This window comes from Vulpes vulpes, chromosome 3 (genome assembly GCF_048418805.1).
Source record: "Vulpes vulpes isolate BD-2025 chromosome 3, VulVul3, whole genome shotgun sequence".
In the NCBI taxonomy this organism is placed as follows: Eukaryota; Metazoa; Chordata; class Mammalia; order Carnivora; family Canidae; genus Vulpes; species Vulpes vulpes.
Window position 1 is genome coordinate 147,041,858 of NC_132782.1, and position 14,145 is coordinate 147,056,002.

The 14,145-nt window shown below is 35.0% G+C and overlaps 1 protein-coding gene across 5 annotated transcripts in view; it reads left to right on the plus strand.

The window, feature by feature from the left end:
* The window catches only part of LRRIQ3 (leucine rich repeats and IQ motif containing 3), a 176,485-nt gene that overhangs the window by 45,247 nt on the left and 117,093 nt on the right, over positions 1 to 14,145 (plus strand). For all 5 annotated transcript variants that reach the window (XM_026018081.2, XM_072754874.1, XM_072754873.1 and 2 more), the window contains one exon: positions 282 to 415. In XM_026018081.2, the coding sequence (XP_025873866.1) occupies positions 282 to 415 (134 nt within the window). The remainder of the gene's footprint in view (positions 1 to 281; positions 416 to 14,145) is intronic.

Here is a 14,145-nt window from a genome sequence, read left to right on the forward strand (position 1 = left end):
TTTTATATTTATGATACTAGACTGGGAAAAGAAGGTAAGAGGAAGAAATTTATCATCATTGGTCTTGAATTTTGTGTCGAAAATTGAAATAATTCTTTGCTACTAATTCTTGACACTATGATCTAATGAAATCAATGAGAATGTATTTATTATTAACTATTATACCTACAAGATACTTGTAAGCATTTTAATAGTTTATATTATTAGACTAGCAATTTTAAAATGTCCCTTGGAAATACTTTCATGAAAGATAAACATTAACATATATTTTCTTTATACAGGGATCAACCTATGATGATGAAATTAATAATATCAAACATATTATTTCAAAAATTAATGGAATTCTGGCTCATAATTCACCAGTTTTGATTGTTCAAAGATGGATACGTGGTTTCCTAGTTAGGAAAAACATGAGGTATGTTTTCTTTTCTTTACTACTGGAATATTAAAATAAAATAAATCAGTGATGAAAAGGCAATTTTTCAATAATATACATTTATATTCTCTATCAAAATGACATTTGACTATTTGAACTAGTTTTAAGGAAAATACCACATACTCTATGGCAATATAATATTTAGCATGATCTGAATGGATACTTTTATTTTTTATTTTAAATTCACCATATAAATAGCTAGTTAATAAATTTATCATTATTTGAGTAATTCAGATAGTTTTCTTATATTAAACTTAAAAATATCAATGACAACATATTGAATTTCTCTCATATAATGGGATGTAATAGAAATATAAGCTGTATGTTACATCATGGGATACAATAGAAATATAAACCATGAATCATATGTGAAGATTTCACATTTTGGGGGGATGTGAAGATAATTTTGCTGAAATATCTGTTACCACATCAATCTAGTCATCCTTTGGTTAGTGGTCTTTTCCTCCCTCCATTTCCTGTATTCCTTTCCAATGGCTGGCATTTGTAAATAGAAGAAGACTTTTCTTGCAAGAATCGCTCAACATTGTAATGTGGGAGATAAGACAGGACGCTCTGCAATCAACCTCTTTGTATTAGGTGTGCCAAACATCAAACATATGAGATGAGTAAATGAACATTCTTGTGTAGTTTAATCTCCAGATGCTAAATGGCAGAGTTCAGACGATAAAAAAATGAGATTCAGCCCTGAAATACAGGTAGAATTAAATAGATCTAAAGTTGGGCAATGGGCATTCCTGAGAAAGTAAGATTAGGAAGTTTTACTGAAATGGTATTCAACATTCAGTGGTGAGGCTGAGAGAATGTTCTCTTGCATTAGCTTGCATGTGTTGAACCACAGATGGCAATAGCCCTGAAAAAGAGAAATAGGTATGAGGGACAAGCAGCAAAACTGACCATAATATAGTACCTGAAACTTCTGAGGAAGAGGTTCATTATAGTTTTCAAACCAAGATCAAATTGCAAGAGAGAGTGGGCTCACAAGTTAGGGTGCATACAATGATTCGGAATAAAAGATAGGGGAAAGTTTCAGGCACAGACTGACAGGTGTCTATTTATTTAAAGTATTATTTCTATCTCCTATGTTCCATTTATATTTAGTATGCACTTTACATGAAATAAACATCTAAAGGGACTAGTCTTTAGTTTATTCCCCCAAGACTGAGTTCTCTCTTAGAATCAAGATTTCCTCTAATACTCGTGTAACATGAGATCAAAACCTTATGCATGGAAACAATTTCAGAATATTTAGCATGTGTGAACAGAATTTCAATGAGCTTTGTGGAAGTAATAATAACAGATCACAGTGGTGTAAGGCAGACTGATTTGAATTATTTTTCTCTTTAAAATGCTGTTCCATTAGACCCCTAACTTAACTGTTCTGAACCTGACTTTCCTCATATGTCGAATGGTAGAGAGCAGGGGCTAAAAGCAGGACTGAACTCACTCTTTGCTTGTGGTAATTAAAATCATGAATCTAAAGCATACCACCTTCTTATTAGCTGCTATTTTAAGTATCATTGCTATTGTTATTATAACTTGTGCTTTCTGCATTATTTGACTCCATGGGAAACCTACTCTTTTTTGTTTCTTTTTTGATTCTTGCCCCCTTCTAATTACATTTATGACGGCATATAATATACCTAGTAATCTTTCAAAAATGTAAATCTAAGTTTATTCAACAGCTTAAAACCCTCCGATTGCTCCCAGTTTGATTAAGGCAGACGGCTGAGATTTTGGCCCTACAGTGTTCATAACATACTGTCGTTACCACAAGCACTTACCGTGCTGTATTGCTGTTGTCTGTATCATTATCTGATCTCCAGATGTACCGTACTTTCTCTGTATTTAGCACATAACAGAGTGCTTGACATATGTTAGGTGCTGCAAACCTCGTTTGCACAGTTAGTAAATACATAGATAGGTTGTGCAAGCTAGAGTCAGAGAAGTATGTCTGGATTCATCAATGGGAAAGTGAAAACAAAAAGCAACTGGGCAACATACAAAGCCGCTCTGAGAGGTGCCTATGGATTTCCCCAACCTAAAGGTACAAATGGTTAGTCCTCTCAAATGTCTCTCTCTAGCCATGAGAAACATCTCCCCACACCCAAATACTTCACGCTATGCTTGAAAATTGTTCGTTTAAACTGTTTGAAATGTTATATTCCGCCTTAAAATATCATATACTGCCTAAATTTAGAAAATTGTTATGGTTAGTGCTATCATCTTTTAAAGTAATGGTACTTCTAATGTGGATGATATAGTGCAAGGGAAATATGCTTTTTAAGTTTTAAAACATTTTAATTCTAGTGTAATTAGTCGTGTTAAGTCAGTTTCAGGTGCTCAACCTAGTGATTCACCATTCTACAAACTACTCAGTGCTTATCATAAATGTACTCTTAATCCTCTTATTTCATCCCCTCTGGTGACCATCAGTTTAGTTTGTTCTCTGTAGTTAAGAGTCTGTTTCTTCATTTGTCTCTTTTTTGTTTTGTTTTGTTTCTTAAGGTACACATGCTAGTGAAACTATGTGGTGTTTGTCTTTGTCTGACTGGCTTATTTCACTTAGCATTATGTGCTCTAGATCCAACCATGTTGTTGCAGATGGCAAGGTTTCATTCTTATGAGGGGCTGGCGTTTAGACACACACCACTTTTACGCTATCCATTCATTTACCAATAGACACTTGTGTTGCCTTCATAATTTGGCTACTGTAAATAATGCTATAGTAAACATAGGGGTGCATACATCTTTTCAAATTAGTGCTTTCATTCTTTTTAGATAAATACCCAGTAGTGTGATTACAGATCCCATGGTAATTCTAATTTTAGTTTTTTAAAGAAAACTCGATACTGTTTTTCCGCAGCGGCTGCGCTAGTTTACATTCCTGCCAACAGTGCAGGAGAGTTCCTTTTTCTTCATGTCTTTGCCGACACTTGTTTTTGTGTTTTCAATTTTAGCCACTTTGACAGGTTTGAGGTGACATTTCATCATGATTTTCATTTACATTTCCCTGATGATAAGTGATGTTGAGCGACCTTTCATATGTCTGTTGGCCATCTGTATGTCTTCTTCAGAGAAATGTCTGTTCATATCTTCTGCTCATTTTTAATTGGATTACTTGTTTTTTTGGGTGTTGAGTTTTATAAGTTCTTTATATATTTTGGAGAGTGAACTTTAACTGGGTAGATCATTTGCAAATATCTTCTCCCATTCAGCAGGTTGTCTTTTAGTTTTGTTGTTTCCTTTGCTCTGTAGATTTTTATTTTGATGAAGTCTCAAAAGTTTTGTTTCCCTTGCCTCAGGAGATAGATCAAGAAAAAATGTTGCTATGGCCAGTGTTAGACACATTGCTGCCGATGCTCTCTTCTAAGATTTTTATGGTTTCAGGTCTCACATTTAGGTCTTTAATCCATTTTCAGTTTGTTTTTGTGTCTGGTGTAAGAAAGTGCTCCAGTTTCATTCTTTTGCGTGTACCTGTCCAGTATTCCCAACACCATTTATTGAAGAAGAAGATCATCTTTTTCCCATTACATATCCTTTACTGCTTTGTTGAAGATTAATTGACCATATATATGTGGGTTTATTTCTGGGCTCTCCATTCTATTCTGTTGATCCCTGTGTCTATTTCTGTGTTAATACCATACTGTTTTGATTAGTACAACTTTGTAGTATATCTTGAAATCTGAGACTGTGGTACCTGCAGTATTGTTCTTAGTTTTCAAGATTGCTCTGGCTATTTGGGGTCTTTTCTGATTCCATACAAATTTTAGGATTGTTTTAGTTCTGTGAAAAATGCTGTGATATTTTAAAATTATTTATTTATTCATGAGAGACACACTGAGAGTGGCAGAGACACAGGCAGAGGGAGAAGCAGGCTCCTCACAGGGAGCCCGATGCAGGACTCGATCCCTGAACTGGGATCATGCCCTGAGCCGAAGGCAGACACCCAACCACTGAGCCACCCAGGCATCCCTGCTGTTGGTATTTTGATAGGGATTATATTAAATCCGTAGGTTGTTTTGGGTCGTATGGACACTTTAACAATATCAGTCCATGAGTAGGGGTTACCTTTCCATTTGTTTGTATCATCTACAGTTTCTTTCATCTGTGTTTTATACATTTCAGAGTATAAGTCTTTTACCTCTTTGGTTAAGTTTATTGCTAGATATATTATTATTTTTGGTGCAATTGTAATTGGGATTGTTTTCTTGATTTCTCATTCTAATACTGCATTATTAGTGCATGGAAACAATGGATTTCTGTACATTGATTTTGTATCCTGTGACCTTACTAAATTTATTCATCAGTTCCAGTATTTGTAATCTAGGTTTTTGTGGTCTTCAGGATTTTCTATATACATATTATTATGTCATCTGCAAATAGTGAGTTTTACCTCTTTTTTACCAGTTTGGTTGACTTTTATTTATTTTCTTGTTTGATTTCTGTGACCAGGATTTCCAGTACTATGTTGAATAAAAGTGGTGAGAGTGGACATCCTTGTCTTTTGCCTGATCTTAGGATGAAATCTATCAGTTACTCGCTGTTCAGTATGATTCTAGCTGTGGGTTTTTCTTTTATGGCATTTATTATATTGAGGTATATTCCCTCTAAACCTACTCTCTTGAGGGTTTTATCATGGATGGGTGTTGTACTTTGTCAAATGTTTTTTCTATATCTATTGAAATGATTTTTTTTATCCTTGATTAATTTTATTACATTGACTGATTTGCAAATATTGAACCACTCTTTCATCCCAGGAGTAAATCTCACTTGATCATTTGAAAAATTTTTTCCAATGTATTGTTGGATTCAGTTTGAGGATTTTTGTGTTCATAGCTATCAGAGATACTGACCTGGTGTTCTCTCTCTCTCTCTCTGGTATTTCTATCTGGCTTTGGTTTTAAGGTAATTCTGGGTTCATAGAATAAATTTGGAAGTTTTTCTTCCTCTTCTATTTTTCGGAATAGTTTGTGAAGAATAAGTATTAACTCTTTTTTACATGTTTGACAGTATTCACCTGTGAAGCCATCTGGTCTTAGACTTTTTTTTGTGGGCAGTTTTTTGTTACTTATTCAGTTTCATTGCTGGCAGCCCTCTTATCAGATTTTCTCTTTCTTCGTAATTCAATTTTAGGAAGTTATGAGATTCTAGGAATCTCTCCATTTCTTAAAGATTGTCCAATTTGTTGGCATATAATTTTCCCTAGTATTCTCTTACAATCCTTTGTATTTCTGTGGTATTGGTTGTTATTTCTCCTCTTTCATTTCTGATTTTGTTTATTTGAATTCCTCTCTCTCTCTGTCTCTCATGAGTCTGGCTAAATGTTTAATAATTTTATTGATCTTTTCAAAGATGAATTCTTGATTTCATCTGTTCTACTGGTTTGTATTTTTTTTAAGTTTCTATTCATGTATTTCTGTTCTAATTTTTATTATTTCCTTTCTTCTACTTATCTTTATTTTTTTTTCTCTAGCTCCTTTAGATGTAAAATAAGGTTATTTATTTGAAAGTTTTCTTTCTTTTTGAGATAGGCCAGTGTTGCTATAAACTTCCCTCTTAGAACAGCTTTTACTGCATCCCAAAGCTTTTGGATCTATCTGTTTTTATTTTTAATTGTTTCCATGTATTTTTTTATTTCCTCTTTGATTACGTGGTTGACCTATTCATGGTTTAGTAGCATTTTATTTAACCCCTATTTATTTGTGTTCTTTCCAGATTTTTTTCTTGTGATTGAATTCTAGTTTTATAGTGTTGTGGTCAGAAAAGATGCATGCTATGACTTCAGTCTTTTTGAATTTGTTGAGACTTGTTTTGTAACATGACATGTGATCTGTTCTGAAGAATGTTCCAAGCCTACTTGAAAAGACTGTATTCTGCTATTTTAGGATAGAATATTCTGAATGTATCTGTTAGAGTCATCTGGTTCAATGTGTCATTCAAAGCCACATTTCCTTGTTGAGTTTCTGTTTGGATGATTTAGTCATTGATGTAAATGGAGTGTTAAAGTCCCCTGATATTATTGTACTATTATTGATTACTTCTTTTATGTTTGTTAATAGTATTTGGGTGCTCCCATGTTGGATGCATAAGTATTTACAATTGTTGTATCTTCTTGTTGGGTTGTTTTCTTTATGATCATGTAGTGTCCTTCTTTGTCTCTTCTTAGACCTGGTTGTAAAGACTTTTTGTCTCATATAAGTATTGCCACCCCAGCTTTCTTTTTTTCTTTTTTTTTAAGATTTATTCATTTATTTATGATAGAGAGAGAGAGAGAGAGAGAGAGAGAGAGAGAGAGGCAGAGACACAGGCAGAGGGAGAAGCAGGATCCATGCAGGGAGCCCAATGCTGAACTCTGTCCTGGGACTCCAGGATCACTCCCCGGGCCAAAGGCAGGCACTAAAGTGCTGAGCCACCCAGGGATCCCCCAGCTTTCTTTGCACATCCATTTGCATGACAAATACTTTTCTATCCCTTTACTTTTAATCTACCTGTGTCCATTGGTCTGAAATGATACACATGGGAGCATATAGATGAATCTTGCTTTTTTTTTCCATTCTGTCACCCTTTGTCTTTTGATTGGAGTATTTAGTGCATTTACATTCAGAATAATTATTGATAGATATGTACTGATTACCATTTTGTTACTTGTTTCACTGTTATTTTTGCAGTTCTTCTCTGTTCCTTTCTTATCTCACAGTTGATTGGCTTTCTATAGTGATTTACCTGCATTCCTCTCTTTTTATTTTTTGCATATCTCTTACCAGTTTTTAATTTGTGGTTACCATTATGTTTATATATATCTTATACATATAGGGTCTATATCAAGTTGATGGTTACTTAAGTTTGAACCCATTCTAAAAGCATTAAATTTTTGCTTCTCCCTCCTCCTACTTTTGAGGTATATGTTGTCTTATATACATCCTTTTATTTTGTGAATGCCTTGACTGATTTTTATAGATAAAGTTAATTTTATTGCTTTTGTGCTTCTTATTCTTCTTACTACTGCTTATGGTCTTTACTTTCCATTCAAAGAGTCCCCTTTAATATTTCTTAAAAGCTGGTTTAGTGTGATGAACTTCTTTAACGTTTGTTTGCCTGGGATACTCTTTATCTACTTTTATTTTGAATGATAGCCTTACTGGATAGAGTAGTTCTTTCTTTCTTCTTTCTTTCTTTCTTTCTTTCTTTCTTTCTTTCTTTCTTTCTTTCTTTCTTGAAAACCTTTTTATCATCATTTCCAATCTACTTAGAAAAAAAATCACATTAAAAACAGAATAATTAAGAAATTTATGTTTAAGAAATTACGATGAAATTTTTAAAAATGTATGCATGCTTTTCTCTTTTTTGCTCATTTATATTTTTTGTTCTCCATTTAAAAATATTTAAATTCAATTAATTAACATAATATATGATTAGTTTCAGAGGTAGAGGTCAGTGACTCATCAGTCTTATACAACATCCAGTGCTCATTATATCATGTGGTCTCCTTAATGTCCATCACCCAATTACCCCATCCTCCCATTCCATTTCCCTCCAGCAATCCTCAGTTTGTTTCCTATGATTAAGAGTCTCTTATGGTTTGTCTCCCTCTCTGATTTCTTCTTATTTTACTCTTTCATCTCTCCCCCTATTATCCTCTATTTTGTTTCTTAAATTCAACATATGAGTGAGATCATATGATAATTGTCTCTTTGATCTACTTATTTTGCTTAATATCATCTAGTTACAACCACATCATTGCACATGGCAAGATTTCATTTTTTTTTTTGATGGCTGAATAATGTTCCATTGTATATATAGACCACATCTTCTTTTCTTTTCTTTTTAAGATTTTATTTATTTATTCATGAGAGTCAGAGAGAGAGAGAGAGGGAGAGAGAGAGGCAGAGACATAGGCAGAGAGAGAAGCAGGCTCCATGCAGGGGGCCCAATGTGGGACTCGATCCCAGGACTCCAAGATCACACCCTGGGCTGAAGACAGGTGCTTAACTGCTGAGCCACCCAGGCATCCCAGACCACATCTTTGTTATCCAGTTATCTGTTGATGGACATCTGGGATCTTTCTATAATTTAGCTGTTGTGGACATTACTGCTATAAATATTGGGGTGCAGGTGATCCTTTGCATCACTACATTTCTATCTTTTGGGTAAATCCCTAGAAGTGCAATTCCTGGATCATAAGGTAACTCTATTTTCAACTTGTTGAGGAACCTCCATAGTGTTTTCTAAAATGGCTGCACCAACTTGCATTCCCACTAACAGTGTAAGAGAGTTCCCCTTTCTCCACATCCTCACCAACATCTATCATTTCCTGACTTGTTTTCCTGTTACAGACTTTTTTTTTTCATGCCATTCTATTCTGGCCTGCAAAGTTTGTGCTGAGAAAGTCAGCTAATAGCATTATCGGATTTTCCTTGTATGCAATTATTTTCTTTTCTTTGTTGTTTTTAAAATTCCCTCTTTATTGCTACTTTCTGCCATTTTAATTACAGTATGTGGACCTCCTTGAGTTGATTTTGTGGGGGGTTCTATTTGCCACCTGGATCTCGATTTTTGTTTCCTTCTCCAGATTTGGGAAGTTTTCAGCTATTATTTCTTCAAATAATTTTTTTACCCATTTTTTTCTTTTCTCCTCATTTTTTGTTGTTTCCTTTGTCCTGTTTAGCTTGTTGGATTTACTCTTTCCTCCAAGTTGCTGATCCTTTTTTCTGCTTCCTTTAGTATAGTATTTATTCCATATAGTGTATTTTTAATTTTGGTCACCGAGTTCTTTATTTCTGATTTTTTTTTTTAGGTTTTCTATCTCTTTGTTGATGGTCTCACTGAGGTCCTCCACTCTTTTCTCCAGTGAGTACCTTTTATGATCATTACTTTAAATTTTCTATCAAGAACATTGCTTATCTCCATTTCACTTAGCCCCTTTGCTGTGATTTTGTCCTTTTCTTCCATTTGGGACATATTCCTCTATCTCTTCATCTCATCTAACTCTCAGTGTCTATTTTTCTGTTAGGAAAGTGATTCACATCTCTTGCTTTTGAAAGTATGGGTCTTATGAAGAAGAGGTCTTGTAGTGCCCTGCAGTGCTATGTCTCCTGTTCACTAGAATTTGGCACTTCAAGGGTGTCTCTTGTGTGTGTGTGTGTGTGGCATGCACTATGCTGTTGTGCCTGACTGTTGGATTTGTTTTCCGTTAAGTCATCTGTAATGACTCTCTTTACCTATTTGGGGCTGGATTTGGTCCCTATGTTGTTTGGGCCAGTCTGGGGCTGTCTTGGGCTTGAGTTGACTCAGACCAGGGATTTGCCAGAACTTCAGGAACACTGCACTGCAGGACACTTCCCTGTGTTGTCCCCTGAGAAACTTCCATTGATGAATGGAGCATGCAGTCAGACCAGATGTCTGCCCCCAGCATACTGCTAAGGCTCTAGTCAAACTGGTGTGTGGGGTTTTCTTCCCTTCTCCTTGGAGCAGGTGTCACTTTAATGAGGTGCTCACCACTGTCATGTTTGCTTGCACAGTGCCACAATTGCAGCACTGCTTCGAATGCACTCCTGCAAAGGGTGTGTTGGATATGGAAGGTCTTCAAGAGAGTGCAGGGGTGAAATATGCAGTGTTAGCAAAGTACCAATTAGTTGGCTGTGGGAGGGGACCTACACCACTTCAGAAAATTCCTGGAGCAGTGGATCTACAAAAGGGCTCAGGGATGGAACACACTATTCGCAAACTAGGTGAAAAGTGTTCAGGCTGCCCTGGTTCCCACAAGTGTCCCTGTATCTAGGGTGTGGAGTGGGAAAGGGAAATGGTGACATTTCTCCCTTTCATGGACTGTCCCACTGGTCAATTTGGCTCTCAAGCACATCCCTTCCCTTCCACGCTCTTCTGTGTGGCCACTTCTCTACATTTAGCTGTGGAGCTTGTTCTGCTAGTGTTTAGGTTGTTTTCTGGGTTATTTATACTACTGTAGATATCCATGGGATGAGGTAAAACTAGGATCCTCCTACTTCACCATCTTCCCCAGAAGTCTCAGGGAGTTACATTTTTATTCTTAGAGTGAAATATTATGATGATGTTGGAGCCTACTAAACCTAAGTAAGTGGAGCTATATTGAGGTAATAGGGAGGATTATTGGCTGTATCAGTGGGATGTAAAAAAGATTAAAAAAGGAAAAAAATAGGAAACAAACATTTATTGAATGTGCAGCATATGTAAAGTACTATATTACATACTTTAGTCCACTTTATATCTTTAATACAACAGAACTTTTAAATTTGTCCTGGATTTTCTGCTTTATAGATGAAATATTAAGAATTTAAACTTGGTTGAGGGGTTAGGATATGAATCTAATGTCAGACAGCTGTTATGTGTTGGCTATTTATGGTTAGTTATAAAGATATGAAACTGTGGAAATTTGCAAATGTCAAGTTCTATTGTGCAATCTATCCAAAATTCTGTGCTCTTTTTACTTTTTTCTATATATATAATTTTTCTTAAGAGCCCTGGTCTTTTTCTTAAGGAATTGTGTTTGGAGACTAGTATCTGGGAATTGGATGTGTTTATTGCTACTAGAGTGTCATAGTTCCCAGGCCATTTTGGCAGACAGGATAGAAAATGGTTTATTTTTTTACATCATGATTTCATGTTGATACCTTCAATGCTAATCCAATACAGGTGATTCTGCACTGCCTTTCTTCATTCTACATTATACTTTCCTTCTACCTTTGAATTTTGGTTGCCAACATTCTCAATAATTTTACTCATTAGCTTAATTCTAACAGACACAAAATATTTCAGAATTGCTATATGTAAACTACTATCAATTACAAGCATATTTAATAAAGTTAAAATTTGTTGTAGGTTTGTTTTGTTTTGCTTTTAGCTTGGAGATATATATTTAAAATAATTGTTGAATAGATAGTGTTATCATAGTGTATTATTAATTCCTTTTCTAATGACTTTATTTCTTTTTAATTTTTAAAATATCTAATTTCCTCTTCTCTTTCTCTTAGGAGATTTTCTATTCTGTTCATTATGTTCCTTATAGTTTAGTATTTATTTCTAAAATGAGTTTTAAAATTCTAGTTCTTTTCTGAGTCCCATCATTGCATTTATAAACTTGTATACTTCTAATTTATATGGTCTTGTATGCCTTTTATCATTTTCTTGATACCTTTTGGTTCATTTTTAAAAATAAGTATATTTTATTCTAAAGCAGTTTGAGTTATTCATCAATATTAAACAGTATAAATATTTCTAATATATTTCCAGCCTCTACCCTTTATAACCTCTCCCATTACAAACATCCTCCACTGGAGTGGTATCTTTGATAAAATTGATGAACTTACATTGACACATAGTGATTATCCAAAGTCCATGGCTGACATTATAATATACTCCTGGTGTTACATATTCTATAGGTTGGACACATGTATAATAGAATGTATTATCATTATTGACTTCTATCCTTTGCCTTCAAAATTCTTCTGTACTCTGCCTATTTATTCCTTTTTCCACTGCTAACCTCTGCCAACCACTGATTTTTTTACTGTCTCCATAGTTTTACCTATTCCAGAATATCATATAGTTGCAATAATACAGTAGTAGACATTTCAAATTGACTTCTTTCACTTGGTGACGTGCATTTAAGGTTTCTACATATATTTTCATGGCTTGATAAAGTCATTTGTTTTTAGAGCTGAATAACATTACATTGTCTGTATGTACCTGTTTCTTTATCCATTCCCCTTCTGGAGAACATCTTGGTTGTTCCATCTTGGTTACTTCCAACTTAGACAACTATGAATAAAGCTGCTACAACATCCATGTACAAGTTTTTGTGTGGACCTAAGTTTTCAATGGATAAACCAAGTTACTCTCTATTCTGTTCCATTGATCTATTTATTTTTTACTTTTTAAATTTTTTGCTAATAACATCCTGTCTTGATTACTGTAGCATTACAGTAATCTTAAAGTTGAGTAGTGTCAGTTCTTTAATTTTGTTCTTTAATATTGTGAGTCTGGATTTTTGCCCATCAGTTGAAACTTCAGAATTAGTTTGTTGATATCCACAAAGTAATCTTCAGGGATTTTGGTTGAGTTTGTATTGAATCTATAGATAAGTTAGGATAAACTGAAATCTTGACAATTGTGAATTTTCCTATCTATGAAACATTAAATTCTCTCATTTATTTAATTATTCTTTGATTTTGTTCATCAGAGGTTTGTATGTAGTTTTCCTCAAATACACCTAATACATTTGTTAGACTCCACCTAAATATTTTCATTTTCAGGGGATCCCTGGGTGGCGCAGTGGTTTAGCACCTGCCTTTGGCCCAGGGTGTGATCCTGGAGACCCGGGATCAAATCCCACATCGGGCTCCCGGTGCATGGAGCCTGCTTCTCCCTCTGCCTGTGTCTCTGCCCCCCCCCCCCCCCTCTCTCTCTGTGACTATCATAAATAAATAAAATTAAAAAAATATTTTCATTTTCAGGGGTGCTAATGTATGGTATTTTGTTTTCCATTTTCATTATTGGTATATCAGAAGGTGACTGAGTTTTGTACATTAACCTTTTATCTTTCAACCTTGCTCTAATTACTTGTTAGTGCCAGGAGGGTCTTTTTTTTATGTTTATGTCAATTCTTTCAGATTTTCTATATAAACCATCACTTGAAAACAAAGTCATTTTTTCCCCTTTTCTCCCAATCTATATACCTTCAATTTCTTTTCTTGTTTTGTTGAATTAGCTAGAATTTCCAATACAAATGTTGAAGAGGAGTGTCAGAGGACATCCTTGCCTTGGACCTTATCTTAGTGGGAAATCTTCTAGTTTTGCCCTTTTAAGTATGATATTAACTGTAAAGATTTTGGGTAATTATTATTTACCCAGTTGAGGGAGATCTCCTTTCTTCCTAGCCTTTGGAGCGTTTCTATCATGAATAGGTGTTGAATTTTGTTAAATGTTCTTTCTGCATCTATTGATTAGGGTCATGGGATTCTTTTCCCTTCCTTCCTTCCTTCCTTCCTTCCTTCCTTCCTTCCTTCCTCCCTCCCTCCCTCCCTCCCTCCCTCCCTCCCTCCCTTCCTTCCTTCCTTCCTTCCTTCCTTCCTTCCTTCCTTCCTTCCTTCCTGTTAATTTGATGATAAAAATGAAAAAGAGGGGGATCCCTGGGTGGCACAGCGGTTTAGCTCCTGCCTTTGGCCCAGGGCGCGATCCTGGAGACCCGGGATCGAATCCCATGTCGGGCTCCCGGTGCATGGAGCCTGCTTCTCCCTCTGCCTGTGTCTCTGCCTCTCTATGTCTCTCATGAATAAATAAATAAAATCTTAAAAAAAAAAAAAGAAAGAAATTCAGATTGTTTCCTCCTGAGTGTCCAGAAAAAAGTCCAGACTAGCAACTAAATTTGTGGGATTTATTACTCTGCAATATAAAATAATATATAATAAATAATATATGATAAAACTGTATATAGTGAGACTATAGCTCTGGTATGCATAAGGTTTCATTTACATAGTGCCTTCTAAAGTAAGGATTGTCTATATACAAATCTTCCCAATATTTGTACAAGAATCAGTTGATCAAATTCATTTAAGGATTGGAAGGAAACTTTCTTAATCTAATAATAGGTATCTTTTAACACATTTTTAGCACTTGATAGTGAAATACTGGAATTATTTCCTCTAAGATCAGTA